Source organism: Streptopelia decaocto (genome assembly GCF_964273445.1).
Source record: "Streptopelia decaocto genome assembly, chromosome: 5".
NCBI lineage: Eukaryota > Metazoa > Chordata > Aves > Columbiformes > Columbidae > Streptopelia > Streptopelia decaocto.
In genome coordinates this window covers 62,537,519-62,552,877 of record NC_138659.1, presented here as the reverse complement: position 1 = coordinate 62,552,877, position 15,359 = coordinate 62,537,519, and the positions used below count along the sequence as shown (strand labels likewise).

The following is a 15,359-nucleotide window of genomic DNA, read 5'->3' as shown; positions in this document are numbered from 1 at the left end:
TTGCATTCTTTCTGGGGAGCTCCATTTAAATAAGCTCAAGGAGCCTTTTTTTTTTTGTCTTTTTTTTTTAATTTTAGTTCATTTAATTTTAAATTTTATGAAATAACTTAGGGGAATAAATTACACATTTAATGAAAAATAAAAGATTTGGTTTTAAACCTCACAAATATTTCAGGTGGGTTTTGGTGTCATTCCAAAGCAAATAGGGCTTGTGAGTGAGTATCCCTTGCTCAAGGAGGTGACTGTAACTCAGAAATGCAAAACTGTGCTCAAGGGCTAGATCTGCATTTGATACACAGACACACATTTTAGTTGAGGTCTTGGCTTGATTCATACAAACCTGTGTGGTCCTAGTAGAAAAAAAATGTCATTCATTTATATTTAGAAAGTTGTAGATCCATAAAAAGACCATTTCTAATTTGTAGAGAGACTGGTCTGGAAACTGCCTTTTAGGCAGATTTGCTTAATCTACAGTTGTACATATTCACTGGAGAGAAAAAAGTTGTGGGGTGCAAATGACGTAATGACAAAGTCAGGAATAGTCGGTAGGACAAAGTGAATGTTTGGTAGTTTTATCTTGGATGATTGTTTAGTGTAAAAAAATAATCCGGAAAAGTTGGTAGATATTAAAATTTTTGTGGGGCATGTTATGCATCACATTTTTGTGTCCTTACCAGATTGCATATTGGGTTTTTTGTGCTGTAATTCAGTTAGTGCATAAAAAAAAAAAAAAGAAAAATCTGTCTAGGTTATTTTGTATTTTGATCAAAATCTGAATGTCATAATATGAATTTTCATTCTGTATTCAGACCTAATGATACTGTGGATGAAGGTACAGAGGCCTCAGTGCCCAACTCCAGGGACATCACCAGTGAACCCTTCAGAAGAGAACTGATATCCAACTTGGCCGAGCATATTTTGTTCAGTAAGTGTTACAGTATCGCTATCAGCTACCTGTTTTGTGTTGCTGATTGCATGAACTAACTTGGTGTCTGGTAATGTCATACTTCCCAATTCCCTCCATGCAGGCGATCATCTCATTACCTCAGATGTTCTCTGGGTAATTCTCCATGCTTTGCCTCCCTCCCTCCTCTTCAAAGTTTAATAAACTCTTTCTTATTAAGTACAAGATTTTTGTTCTGTTGTGGGGGGGGGTTGTTGTTTTTGTTTGTTCGGTTTGGGTTTTTTGTGTTGTTGTGGGGTTTTTTTTTGTTTGTTAGTTTGTTTTGTTTGCCTTTTTTTGTGTGTGTGTGTTTTTTGTTTTGTTTTGCTTTGTTTTTCTCTTTTGTATTCCCTGGACTGAACTTGCTGTACTCTCAAGTGTTTGATTCTCATATGGATACACTGATTTCTTATCACTTCTTGTAAAAAGTTGTTGCAGTGTCTTAATGGCATTATTTAAGGTATTACTCATGTGAACTCATCTAGCTGCATGGACCGGTGTTGCCAGGTTTTACAGGTTATTCAGTGTCCGCTTCAGTCAGAAGATCTGTGATTTGTGGTATGAGAGATGCATACTCAATAGTACTTTACTTAACTTAGTAAACATGGAAGCTTTACCCAGGCTTCTTAGTCCAAGGTACTTTAGTTTGATTTAGATTGTTACTATGCAGACATAACACACTTTGTATTTCATTCAGAAGGTACAGTTCAGTGCCAATATTGCTATTATTATTATTATTATTTTTTTTTTTTTAAATAATGGGTACTTCTCACTTGTAATGATGTTCTGAACTTCTCAGGTGCTTAACAAGTTTATCTTGTTTTGCCTCTAGCTGCAAACAAGTCCTGTGCTGTGATGTCTACCCACATTGTTGCCTGTTTGCTGCTGTACAGACACAGGCAGGTGAGGCCTCTATGCTGCTTAAATAGCCACATATTACTTTGGTCTTGTTAATTAAAAAAAATAGCATGCATTTTACTATCGCATGATACTAATAAAAGAAGAAAGATGCATTTAAATTCAAGTGGATTTCAGGTAGTCTGAGTGCTAATATTTTAGTAGTGGATGCTTGAAGATAAGCCGTTATTGATGGGATGATAATAAACACTCCTGTGGAAATAGATTTTTGTAATTCAAAATGTAGTTACACATTTTTTTTTAATATATAATTTTAGTTCATTGTGTTGAGATTGTTTTTTAGATCTTAAACACATTCACTATTGAATATGCTAGCAACTCTTCTGTTAATTTTCAAATGAAATTTGCTCTTCCTTGGTACTAGAATACTCTGCCATGATGGCAAAATGAGAGTAATATTTAACTGAAGTCTTGTGCATGGGGCATGAAAGAATTATTTTTTCTCCTACAACTGTGTTTAGCATTTTTTCTGAAATTCCTTCTGCCTCTAATCTGAAACTTTTAATGGACGTAAATCAAGAACAGATTGAAAAGTATTGGTCAGATTGGTAATCTGCTTAGTCAAGGACAGTATTGCTATTCCTGTCAGTCCAGTCGTTCCCATTTCCTCAAATAATGGGATCAAAGAAGCATTTTACAGTGTGATCTAAAGCCATCTTGACAAAAAACAAGAAAATGAAGTGGTTGAGGAAAAGCTTTTCCTCATGTCTCAAAACAATTGCAGAGGAGTTCTGGTAATGATGGTATTCCCAGATAACTGATCATTCATTTTATAGCAGAGGTAATGGAAATGTATCTCTAACATGTTCTTAAAGAACAAGTCGGGTCTCTGCAGGTGGTGAAATAAACCAGGAGATGAACAAAAAACTTGGATTCCCAAATAGATGCATGGCTTTAAAACCTAATCGCATATAAGTAAAAAAATCTGTGGACTATTTTAGCAATATTTTTGTAAAAGAAGGTTTTCTAATACTACTGTTGTGCTTTGGATTTTTGAAAATTAATGGCCTATTTATGTGTTTGCTATATACATGGTTGTGTGGCTTACAGATAAACTCCTATGCAAAAGTTGTTTGACTTTGTGATTCGGATTTTATTTCTAGGGAACTGATCTTTCCAGGTTGGTAGAAGATTTCTTTTCCATGAAGGAGGAGGTCTTAGCCCGCGACTTTGACTTGGGATTTTCAGGGAACTCAGATGACGTTGTCATGCACGCCGTCCACTTGCTGGGGAACTGTGTAACCATCACCAACACCAGCCGAAACAACGAGTTCTTCATCACTCCCAGCACAACCATACCTGCTGTCTTTGAACTCAACTTCTACAGCAACGGAGTTCTTCATGTGTTCATTAAAGAGGCCATTATAGGTATGTGTTGGGATTTACTAAGTAAAGTCTTTCTTGTGACCCGTGAAATCGAAGTATCTGCACGGCCCCACAACCCTGTTCCCCTTTCTGCGTCAGTCCATGTTTACCCTAACACAAACTACTTTAAAGTAAACTTGTTTTTTGTTTATGGAATGTTTCCACTTGATTTTTTCCACTATCCTTTATCTTTCTTGGAAGTATTTGTGTATTGGTCACTGCTGTGGTCAAGGCACCATCAGAGTTTTGAGCCAACATGGCAAAACCCGTGCTTTGGTCATGAATATTTTCATGAGATTTTGTTTCAATCTGATGGAATTGGACACAAATGGAATAGTGGTGAATTCTGTCTTTATTCTTCAATTGCATGTATAATGTTTGACTGGTTTTAGTCCTAGAAATAGACACAGTCATTTTAAGTTTGCCATAGAGCTCTTTGGAAAAATAAACTTTGCTAATGCTTGTTTCTGCTTTAGCCTGCAGTCTTCATGCGGTTCAGAGTAGGAGGTACAGAAATGGTACCAGCAGTGCTTCTCCCAGTTTGATTAGTCAGGAACACCTGGTCCGAAAAGCTGCCAGCTTGTGTTACTTGCTTTCTAATGAATTTACTGTATCTTTGGTAAGTAATTGCATTAGTTGTCCATGTTTCAAATTTTTGTTTATAACTGTGTGTTACTTTAAAATGAATTGATGTTTTCTTCGAGTGTCACAGTTCTGATATGTTCCCTGCAAGCACAGCCTGATGGTAATGGGTATCAAGAAATTGAATGTAATTTGAAAAAGGAAGATAGTGTTCCCGTTTGCTTCAAGGAAACGTCTGAACATTTGAACAGATGTAGTTCCATCAGAACGTTTCATCAAAAAGATGTTTGGTCTAAAATAACCTGTGAATGAACTTGCCAAACTCCCGACATTACCTTGTTACCTTGCAAGGTGCACAAAGTGGGTCGATGGGGTCGCAGGGGTGCAGGCTGAGCGCACGGTGCTGCTTGGGCAGGTGCTCGTGTGGGTGATGGAGGCTGAGCCTGCAGCGTTACTGCTGCGCTGCCCTCAGCCCTTTTCCAAGGGAGAAAAGCTGCTCACTGTCTCTGTCAACATCTCACAACTTGAGGCTGGGCATTTTAATGCCTTCTAAAGGATTTTATGTCGCTTCCATCATTACAACATCACAACTGTAGCTGCGTTCTGCCCAAACTATTTAAATAACTTTTTTTTTTTTTTTTTAATACTTAAACACAAGTCTTTGAGAGTGCCCAACTCACATGAGTTTGCATAGATGATTGGAATTAGGCTGGGAACTAAGACTCCAGATTCTATAGATATTCTTAATTTACATAGGAGTGCAATAAGCACAGTATGCCACACCTGGTATTTAGTGGCAATTTTAAGCGGCCTGACTTTGTTTTTGTTACAAAACACTGAAAAGAGCTGATGTTCTCAGTTTTCAGACACTCTGTATGTTTACACTCTGTATACTTGCAATTTTATATGCTATATGTTTTTTTTCTTGTATGTAGAAGTTACTTAGAATTCCAGAGATTCTTGAATTAGTTCTTAAATTTGCACACATTTCTGACTCGTGCCTTTTTAAATTAAGCGTAAGCCACATGTACTATTTTTGTCTGGGCAGTACTGTAGCTCATGTGGTGCGGTTCTTTAGTAATCGTGTCCTGTTTTCAGAGTTAATAATTGACTATTATTTTTTTAACTTAGAAAATACTTCCTACATGACTGTGAACAACGTAAAAGAGGTTGTTTTTTTATTCAGAGTTTCAAAACACATAAGGGAGTTTCTTAAAAGTGTATTTTCCTTTAAATTCCAACTAAATCACTGGTATGAGTCTCAGTGTTTATAGTTTTATGATGCTTTTATTCCACAACCATTAACAAACTAAAATTTGGTTAGATGTGATTAAAAGGGGAGAATATTTAATGTGGTTTTTGACCAATGTAGTAATGTATTTCTTCAAGATGTTGGCCAAATTTAAAATATTATATTTGACTGTAATTTTTCTAATATCTGCCTGTCTGCCAGGATAAACAAAAGAATGGTGCATTGGGATTATGCTGGTAAATGTTTAATAACTTACTTAAAGGAATTATACTGCTGTATCTAAGACATTTGTAGTGAACAGGGAACTGGCGTTGCCATAATGGGAGTAATGGCTGTGGTGTTTTCAGTGTGTTTCTTTTCTGTTGTGCAGCCTTGCCAGGTGATATATCAAGTTTGCCACGAATCTGTGGAAAGGCTGATACAATATGGCATTCTTCTGGTGGCCGAGGTAAGGTGGTAGAGATACTAAATGAGGTTTGTTTCTTGTACTTCATTTTAACCATTTAGTTCTGAGTCTTGTTGTAAATATATGCTCTTACTGAATGCTTGAAACAACAAATTCAGAACTGATACTACTTCATTCCTGCCTATATAAGCATCAGACATTTTGTTGCAGTCATCCTGTGATGCTATGAATGACCCTGTGTGTAATTTCATGGTACCATTAAGCATACTAAGCAAGACATACTTTATACTGTCTTGTATTAATTTAATTTACTGTCTTTGATTTATCTTCTTATTGGGGTCCTTTCAAATTGCAGCATGGCTGCATGGATGTTTATTTTCTGCTCTAAAGGAGTCAGTAGTCCAGATCTTTTGTCATTCTTTGGTTCCTTTGCATCAATCTCAGAATTATTGTGAACCTCCTCTGCTGGCACAATGTGCAGTTTCAGGCATGAACTGGTGGTGCAATGGGACAGTGTAAATCAATCTTGCGGGCTAAGGGGCAGCTGGCTCAGCACACCTTTGCTTCCCAAACTTTATTGTGTGCAGCAAACAAACCTTTGTGCCCAGGAGGAAGCAAGAAAATGTAAAGAGGATGTGGAAAAAAGTTACAGATTTGGCTGCTTTCATCTTGCAGCTCTCTGGTTTCTAAAGAGGCCAGAGCTGCTTCTGGTGGATTTGTTCATGGCCACTGCTTCACTCTGGTCTTGCTGCATGCCTGTTGACACATGCTTATTTTTTTAATATATGCAGCCATAGGTACTATTTACTTGATACACCTGGATATTAACCATTCTTCTCCTCTGGAGTTACTACTGCTTGCTTTTTATCCAAAGTACTGACATGTTGTCACACATTAAATTGTAATCATTATTAGATAAAACGAAAAATGAATGCTCATCAGAGGATTAGGAAGAAATGTGTATGTTCCATGCCTGGGGACAGATGAGGAAATAGGTGTGGACAGCAGTAGATATGTACCTCTGTCTGCTCAAGCATTAAACCTGTCTTGAGGGTTCTTCTGTAAGTTTTAGTTGCTGAGTCTGGTACTTTGCTGTTTATAGCCGGGATGTAGCTAGCTATTAGGCAGTATATAAATATCTGTCTGTGTTGTCTGATACACACCACCAGTGCAACACTGATACCCACCACCAGTGAATCCTTTAAAAAGGAGATGTATTCTGTCAGTAAATTTTTTTAACCTTTGAAAACATCTGTACCTGCTTGCTTCTTTTAACTTGTTAAGAGTTAGTGTACTCAGCCCAAACACTATAAGCAACGGTTGTTTCATAACTTCATACAGACTGGAAATGTTTGTGGGCTTTTTACAACCTCTTCTCCAAGAAAGAGGTAGCTAGCTTCTGCCTCTTCTAATTATTTCAGTTTACTGCTGACATTAACATATTGATAAATTTCACATTTAATTGAGCTTGATTGATCCAAGCTTTTTTTTTTTTTTTTCCCCAATTCTTTTCCTGTGATTCTAGTGTCTACTTCAAAAACTAAGAAATATTCCTAACACATAATGATCTATGGTATTTCATATTATCTCTTATCTTGTGGCCTTTACTTTGCTCAAAATAAAACATTCGATCAGAGTGTAAGATTGGAAGGATGCCATTCTTAGTTTTCTGCAGAGGCCTTTTTCTGTGTCATGAATATAATGACAGTAATCACATCTATGAGGTGTCTTTTTCCATTTGTTTTAGTCTTGCCTGATTCTCATTTCTGAATGGAATAACTGTAGTGGGAGGGGTCTTTCCCCAGTGACTTAGAACTGGTGACCTTTGAAAAATCTTCCTGTTCTAGTACTTTGGGCAAAACAAATAATGGTGAATGATTGACACTAAGGGTTCCCTTATTCTTTCAAGTGTATGTTTACTGTCTCTCAAACTAATTTCGGAAGATGTGTTGTTGAAATTGAATGTCACATCAGACATGGATCAGTCAGGTGGAATATTTCTGTTGCATCTCAGTTACTGTGCACCTGAATTTCTGACATACCTGCATTATTGCACAACAGAACACAATCACTGTTCAAGTACATCCGGTATGTACATATGTGTCGCTTGTGCTTATTGTCTCTAGCAGATTACCTCACTATGCCCTTGCAAGGGTACTTTACTATACAACTTTACTAACTAATGGTTTTACTAAAATAGTTGATCTTACTAAATAGATGAAAAGCAAACAATAAACTCTTCTCACAATATTCAAGTTAAGAAATTCCAAGTGGCATTGCAGACTCATCTCAAAAGCCTGCAGAAATGTGTATTAGTACTTACCTAAGACACCTACTTGCTAATAGGTGTAAACCTGTGTCTTACTCTGAGGGTGGACTACTGTGGGGCATTTGTAGGCTCATCTTGGATGGTGCTAATCAAGGTGATTAGCAGAAGGGAATGGCTGTGGTGCAGCAAGTGAAGAGGTCTTAGTGTCTCAATGTAATCAAGGTTTAAACATTTTTGGGCTTTTGTGATTAAAACTGGCTCATTACAACCAATATCTTACATGGGGACAAATACAAGAACAGCATCATTAGAGGCAGTGAGTTACCACTCCCAAATAGCAATTTGTGGCATTCTGCATTATTGAGATTTTAGCTATTGTAATGTAATAACACAGAGTTGAATACTCTGTAAGGCCACAGTAGTACAGAGATAAGCAATATCCACATCCAGATAGCAACTCAACTTCTTATCCTAACACAACTGAAAACACTTTCTTGGAAACTGCCACTGGAATATTCAGCAACGCTTGCTAAGATTTTCACTTTTTATGTTACAGGCAAACTAAAAAACAGTCTTACTCACCGAATGTCTCTTCTCTCTTCTTATCTCAACCCTATCTATAGTTAGGGTCTCGCCTGCTTTCATTAAATATTGGACTGATTAAGTCAGACGAGATGATGAAATAAATGTATTTTTTGCCTGGATATGGGTTTTTTACCTGTTTACCACCTTGTATTTCAAATTTAAGCAGGATGATCAGGAGGATGTTAGCCCCAGTCTTACAGAGCAGCAGTGGGATAAAAAACTCCCCGAGCCATTATCTTGGAGAAGTGACGAGGAAGATGAAGACAGTGATTTTGGAGAAGAGCAGAGAGATTGCTACCTAAAGGTAATAGTTTCCTAACTACTAACATTGCCTGTTGCAAGAGATTAGCTTGGGAGGGATAATGTTTGTTTGTTTGTTTGTTTGTTTTCTGATATGCAGTGTTAGTATTTTGCTAATATAAGTAACAACTTTCTCTGCTTCTCCTGTGGAAAACAGCTGAAGAAACATCAAGTAATCTTACAGGCAGGTGAAAGGGCAGTGGTTAGTGTCATGAAAACTAATAAAGGCTCAAGTATCTTGGTGTCTAAATGTTTTATTCTTCACTAATGCTGCACACTCTAAAAGAGGCATATCTGGTTTATATTTTCAGCCTAAAATTCACTTCATAGATTGATCATGTTGATTTCAGACACGACCAGTTTTCTCACAGGACTGACGCAAACGCTTTTTAAGGGTATCTTACTAACACTTGGAAACTTATGTCCATCTCCATGGGTGTATGGCAGCCCTTCTGTTGGCTGCAGAACAGTGTGGTGTCTTTAATTTTTTATTAGGAAAATAGTTATTAATATCCTGGAGGAGAAAAAAGTGGCATTGACTTGTGATGTGCAGTGCCCGTTCTGTCCCTTGTGGTAAACTGCTCCTTTGCTATACTTCCATAATGTGCTGTGCTCCCGTACTCCTTTTTGTACTAGGAATTATTTGGGCTGCTGTTTTGCTGTGTGCTGTATTGCGGGTTGTTTCATTTTTTATGCTAGTCTCTGTCACTCAGACTCTTGATTGCTTTTTCTTAGGTGAGCCAGTCTCAAGAGCACCAGCAGTACATCACTTTCCTGCAGAGGTTGTTGGGACCTTTACTGGAGGCGTATAGCTCTGCTGTTATCTTCGTGCACAATTTTACTGGTCCCGTTACAGAGTCTGAATATGTTCAGAAGTTACACAGGCACTTAATAAGCAGGACAGAGAAGAATGTTGCTGTATATGGTATGTTTAACTGGTTTTGGAACTGGATTTGATTCATTCTGATCCTCTTAGAACAAAATAGCCCAAATTCAGCTGCAGTTTGTTTACCTCTGTGTTTTCTTTTCTTACAGCTGAAAGTGCTACCTACAGTCACGTGAAAAACGCAGTGAAGGTCTTTAAGGAAATTGGGGTAAGTGTTCAGTGACCGAATTTGGAGACTGTTAAGTTTAATTTTAATAATCAGTGCAGCTTTGACAATTCATGGAACCTGTTCGGTGTCGGTGTAAAATCCATGAGTGTATCTGTGCACATGTGTTGTGGGTTTTGAGTATTTTGCTTTCCTTAAGGCTCAGGGCTTTAGGAGAATAGCACACACTGCAGAACAGGCACTTCTTGCCCCTGAGAAAACCTTTGTGGATGAGGACTAGGCAAATAGGCATTTTTATTCACACCAAATTAAGTTTCTCTGTTCTACTCCATCTACTTATTGGGCATCAGTGACAATGTTGGAAGGCTGAGAACATCCTCTGTGCCTAGTGACAGCTAAATATAAGTTTGAAGGACTACTTAAATCTAAAAGTTTTATTTACTGAATTTTGGCTTAGCAGTGATTGATGCTGCAGCAGAACCATCCTAATAGACCTCCAGTGTCCACCATGAGAATATAGATAATCTTTAACACATCGGTTTTGCACTTCACCACTATCATTTTGTATTTTAAACTGCCCATCTAAATCTTGCAAATGCAGAGTTTCTTTCACGAGAATGGCCTGGCTTCCTGAATGCCAGATGGGATTTAGCATTATAATTTTGAAATCATCAGCATTTAGGCAAAGTATTGCTAGACAAGAGTGTTGAAGTCTTTGTCCTTGAATTCTGCTGTGTTAAATAATTCAACAATAGTTAGCCTATAGTAAAGGTATCTTCCTCCGGACTGTGAGAGCTGTGAAGAAAGCACATACCAAATCCATCATTTTAATGTAGCTTATTCTACTGTTGGAAAAGTTGAACTAGACAGCATCTGCTGAGCATCTATTCAGAGTATAACATCCGAATTCTTGTTTTCAAAGTACTTACAATTTCAGTTCTTCTGCCTTTTGAGTGTGTGTTTTATTCCTCACTATTAGGAGTTGGCTGCTTATCACACATTGCTTATTTCTCAGTTTCTTTTCTTCCCTACCACTTGAAGGGCTTCAACATTGAGTGGACTTGAATGATAGGCATTGCCATCTAAGCTGTCAAGAAAGGGGGGGTAAATAAAAGGTCTTGTAAATGAAGGCAAATTTAGTATAGACCATAAACCTTTCATCACAAAAGAAAGGAGATTCCTTGGATGTGGTGATACTCACGTATATTCATGCTGTGCTTTAGGTTTTCAATCAGACGAAACAAAGACGAGACATCATTTTGGAACTAAGCACTACGTTCCTACCTCAGCGCAACAGGCAAAAACTACTGGAATTCATCATGAGCTTCATGGTATTATAGACCACATATAGCACCTTTGTCCAGGGACATGAGGACAGGTTTTGAAATGTGTCAAAGCCTGGGGACATTTGCTAATCCTTCAAAGTGTAAGGTGCCACTGTCTGGGTAAGGCCTTCTCTGACTTGAACTACTGGAAGACAAGTGCCTTCTTATGTATGCATTTATGGGTTTCTTACAGTCCCAATCCTGTGGTAATAACAGTGATACTCAGATGACACTTTGGATACAAGTAATTAAACATGTTGCAAAAAATAAGATAAATTATTAGAATTAGATTTAAAATGAAGAGTGAAATTTTATCAGTGTTATCTTTTAAATATACTTCTAAAGACTGTGACAGATGCACAAATACACACATTTGTGATCTGTAGCTAACCCTGAGATCTTGAGTTTAGTGGCAACACAGCTTATGGCATAAACAAGTAACTTTCATTCCAATTCAGTTTTATTGTTTTAAATAAATAGTTAAAATTTTTGCTTAGGCAGTTATATATTTCATGGATAAAGCCATAGTTTTTCATAAATGTCAACATAAATGCCAAAATTCTAATGAGAATAACAGTTATGAACATCTAAGAATAATGATCATGTAGCAGATGATTGTGAGAAACATTGTTAGCGGGCACACCTTGCACTATTAGAACTGTGTGGTGCAGTGGTGAATTGCACTCTTCGCTGCTGTCATGAAGAATGTGAGAGTGGCGTTCTTGTTTTTATTGTGGCATCTGTCATTCAGCCAGATGAAAGTCAGGAGAAAGTTGCCTGAATGTGAATATCTTGTAAAATCATAGATTATTATTTAATTGAAAAAAGCTATTACGTTAGTTTTGTGTTGTTTTTTAATTAATAGGATGTCAGTTTTGCTTTTTTAAAAGTGGAGTAAACACTTGATTTGGTGAAGTAATTTTTAGTTTTGGCTCTAAAAATTTCAGCAATAACTTCTGCATTTCTTTGGAAACAAGTGTTCACATTCTGTTCTGCTGCTGAGCAGATCTGAATTGGCATGAAGTAGTAGTCTTGAGAAACACAGAAATATCATAAACAATGTACTTTTGACCCTGATCTAAATGAATTACAAAAATTCACAAACAAAACTGAATGATGAATAAATCCTATCCTGTGAAACAGGACTATGGCCTTGCGATTTGATCCCTTTGCGTGGAGGACTTGCACTGTAGACTTCATCTTCTCTTCATGGAAGTGGAAGTTAGATTGCAACCTGTAGTCCTGTATTTTAGTACAGCTGATCTAGCTGCAGCAATAACTTGGTGGTATGCGAAGCTGGTTTGCTTGTGCAATGTGTTTTTCCTCATTTAGATTACCTTCTATGTGAGGAAAATCAAGAAGTTCAATTACTACAATGTTTCTCTTGATTGTCACATCCTGCCCTGTGAGCAGAAAATCCCCAGAACTTTATCATGTAGTTTCTCTTGCTGAACATAAATACGGACAGGTGAACTTGAATCCCAGCATTTGCACTGTTATGCCAGCACAAAACTGATGCACACACTTTGAGTTTGTGGCCAAGGAGCTTGCGTTTGTACTGCACATTTGTCAACAAGAATATTTCTGTAAATTTTTTTATTAAATGCTATTAATATTTGAAACCTGCAATTTATAGTTTATTAGCATTATACTGTTAGCACTGTGAAATGCATGTGTTTTGTCACTAAACCAGGTGCTCTACAACACTTAAAGAATTTCTGAACCAAAGCTATGTTAATACAGATAGAAACTGACCCCAGGGTCGCTTTTGTTCTTACATCCTTCTGTTGTCTCTGCAGGATAGTGACTACATCGCACATAATTTGTTTTGTGAAGTCTACTAGCATTTAGAAACCAGTTTCATCTCATACTAGCTGATGTGCGTTGTTTGTTAACCTGATGAATGCTCTGTACAACAGTTGTTGCTGATGGCTTCCATTTAATGTCAAAAAAAGACTAGGTGCTTCTGAATAATGAGCTCTCGTAGTTTACTGCATTTCAGTAAATCTGAAGTGTACTAACAGTGAAGATTGTACATAAAAAAGATGTTAAAAAATGAAGCAATATGAAGCAAACAAAACTTGACTCATTTTCTTAAGAATGTTCTACCAACTGATGTATTACTGTAAAACCCAGGAGTACTGTGGTCACTGGAGTGTTCTGGCTAGATGTTGCAACCTAGATAACGTATGGCTTTCATTAAAAAAAAATAAATCAGTGAGTTGGTAAGATAATAATGCATGTGAATACACATTAATGAATACATTTAGTATGCAGAGGGAGGGAGCGACTTTAAAACGGGCTTGGTTTTGTGTGGAAAAACCACCTGCATGTGAGAAGTTAGTACTACGAACCATATGCCACTGGAAGCCTTTGCATTCTGCAGCAAGTGTGTATGTATACATATATATGCAAGCGTGTATGTTATGACACACAAAAACTATGCTTTTCCCTGAAAGTTAAGCACAGAATATAAAATTATCAGGCTGTAACAGTCAAAAACTAAAACCAACACTTTTGCACTGTATTTACACCTTCAGTGTCTTCTGATTTTATTAACCTGTCACGTTTCCTTTGCTGATAGAATACCAGGTTGAGTTAATTTCAGTAAAGTTAACCAATAAAGAAGAAAGAACTGGCCCTGAATTACCAGAAGTGTATTTTAAGACTCTCCTCCTACACAGACTTACACGAGTCTCTTCATTCTTTTGACCGCATTACTCAGGTGCGCAAGTCTTTTTGGGCCAGGATCTTTCATGATATGAGAAACTTAATCTTTCCATATGCATCCTATAGGTCGCACATTTTTTAGAGTGATGGAAATGTAGAACTCCACTACCCATGCTGCCACAGATACCCAGGCCCCCAGGGGCCATATACTTGTTAATACATTTACTTTCTACTCGCAATGACATCGGAGACAGACCTGCCTTCTCTTTGATAGTATAGGGCTTTATTCATCAATCTTTGATTAGGAAGCATGTGCACACATGTGCTCACCTGGCTGCCTGCTCCACAGACAAGTGTCAGAATCACCATGGAGAAGAAGGTTGAGCTGGGAGCTGATGTAAGATACTATTGCTCTTGTGTTTCTGTGCTCATGAGCCTGATACTGCTTCCTTGAGAATGTCACCATGTTTTACCTGTTATGCGTAATGCTGTGTCTGTTGTAGAAGCACAGAGGTGTACTGGAGTAATTTTAATAAATTAAACGGTTTGCTAATGACATTTAACAACCTCTTCTAGTGTCTTTTGTTTGTGTGGGGTTTTTTGTTTGGTTGGTTTTTTTTTTGTGTTTGGGTTTTTTGTTTTGTTGGGGTTTGTTTGTTTGTTTTTAAATAACCTGCTAAGATAATTCATGTGATAACTTTATCCCCTTCTCTGTAATTTCTGAAATAAAATGATGAAAAGCTTTCATTGTAGATCTGTCTCTGCCAATCTATGTGCTGGAGCAGAACCATTTAAAAAGCGGATTGAGATGACAACCTGACTCCTGAGTCACTGTTTTGTTGTGATGTGGAGGTGCCATTTTGCTTCTGTGTCCCCAGCCCCACAAGGCTCTTGGACATGGCTTCTTCTTTTATAGGCGCTGAAAGTTCTCTTGCTCCACAAGGAGAGCTGGGTCGTTCCGGAGTCTGAGATGTCTCTCTGATGCTGCAGACTGTCCCTTCTCATGGCGATTTCCAGCTGACCCAGGGTGCAATAAGCACCTGTCAGTAATTCTGACAGCATCTGGCAAATGGGAATCAATTGGAGCAGGGCTGTAATAGAATAAAACCTGCACAGATGATCATTACTTAAATTGAGAAGGAGGGATGCTGCTTCACCCTTCAGAAAAAAAATGAAAGTTGTAATCAACTGGTTCTTTAAGAGGCCTCTAGCAATGTTCATGTGCAAGCAAGGCTTGACTAATTGACAACTCCAGGCTGAGGTAGGAAACTAAAATTAAATTATTGACAATAGCTTGAATAAAACCCAATTCTTATTGGTGATGACCTTACATGTTATTCTTTCTGTAAATGTCTTCCTATTTCTCAGTCTTTTAAAATCCCAGATGTCAGATAAAGCACCTATCTCTGTTTTTTGCTTAATTCAGTTTTCTTGTAATAAAAGCTTGTCAGGCTTATTTAGAAGGATCACTTGATTTGAGCTCTCTGCTTTGTTCTCTCTTATGGTACACCAAGTTTTCAGCAGCCCTGCATTTTGAAGGTAGGATCCACATTGATCTGAATTGCTGCTTGAAACATTTATTTTTTAGTCTTTTATAGAAGTTCATTGTACTTTGCATTTGCTGGGTGAGACCTGACGTCCTTATTAATTCTTCTGTAAAGTTGGCCCCCAATGTAATTGTCCTTAAAGTAT

At 37.5% G+C, this 15,359-nt stretch overlaps 1 protein-coding gene across 7 annotated transcripts in view; it reads left to right on the top strand.

Annotated features, from left to right (window-relative positions):
* The window catches only part of GPAM (glycerol-3-phosphate acyltransferase, mitochondrial), a 32,732-nt gene extending 18,320 nt beyond the window's left edge, over positions 1-14,412 (top strand). For 6 of the 7 annotated variants that reach the window (XM_082054235.1, XM_082054229.1, XM_082054231.1 and 3 more), the window contains 9 exons: positions 810-925; positions 1,776-1,846; positions 2,965-3,229; positions 3,703-3,845; positions 5,431-5,508; positions 8,484-8,624; positions 9,356-9,545; positions 9,656-9,714; positions 10,896-14,412. In XM_082054235.1, coding sequence (XP_081910361.1) covers positions 810-925; positions 1,776-1,846; positions 2,965-3,229; positions 3,703-3,845; positions 5,431-5,508; positions 8,484-8,624; positions 9,356-9,545; positions 9,656-9,714; positions 10,896-11,012 — 1,180 coding nt within the window. In that variant the 3' untranslated portion in view covers positions 11,013-14,412. The remainder of the gene's footprint in view (positions 1-809; positions 926-1,775; positions 1,847-2,964; positions 3,230-3,702; positions 3,846-5,430; positions 5,509-8,483; positions 8,625-9,355; positions 9,546-9,655; positions 9,715-10,895) is intronic. The other variant, XM_082054234.1, reaches the window with a different exon arrangement.
* Positions 14,413-15,359: the final 947 nt, after the last annotated feature.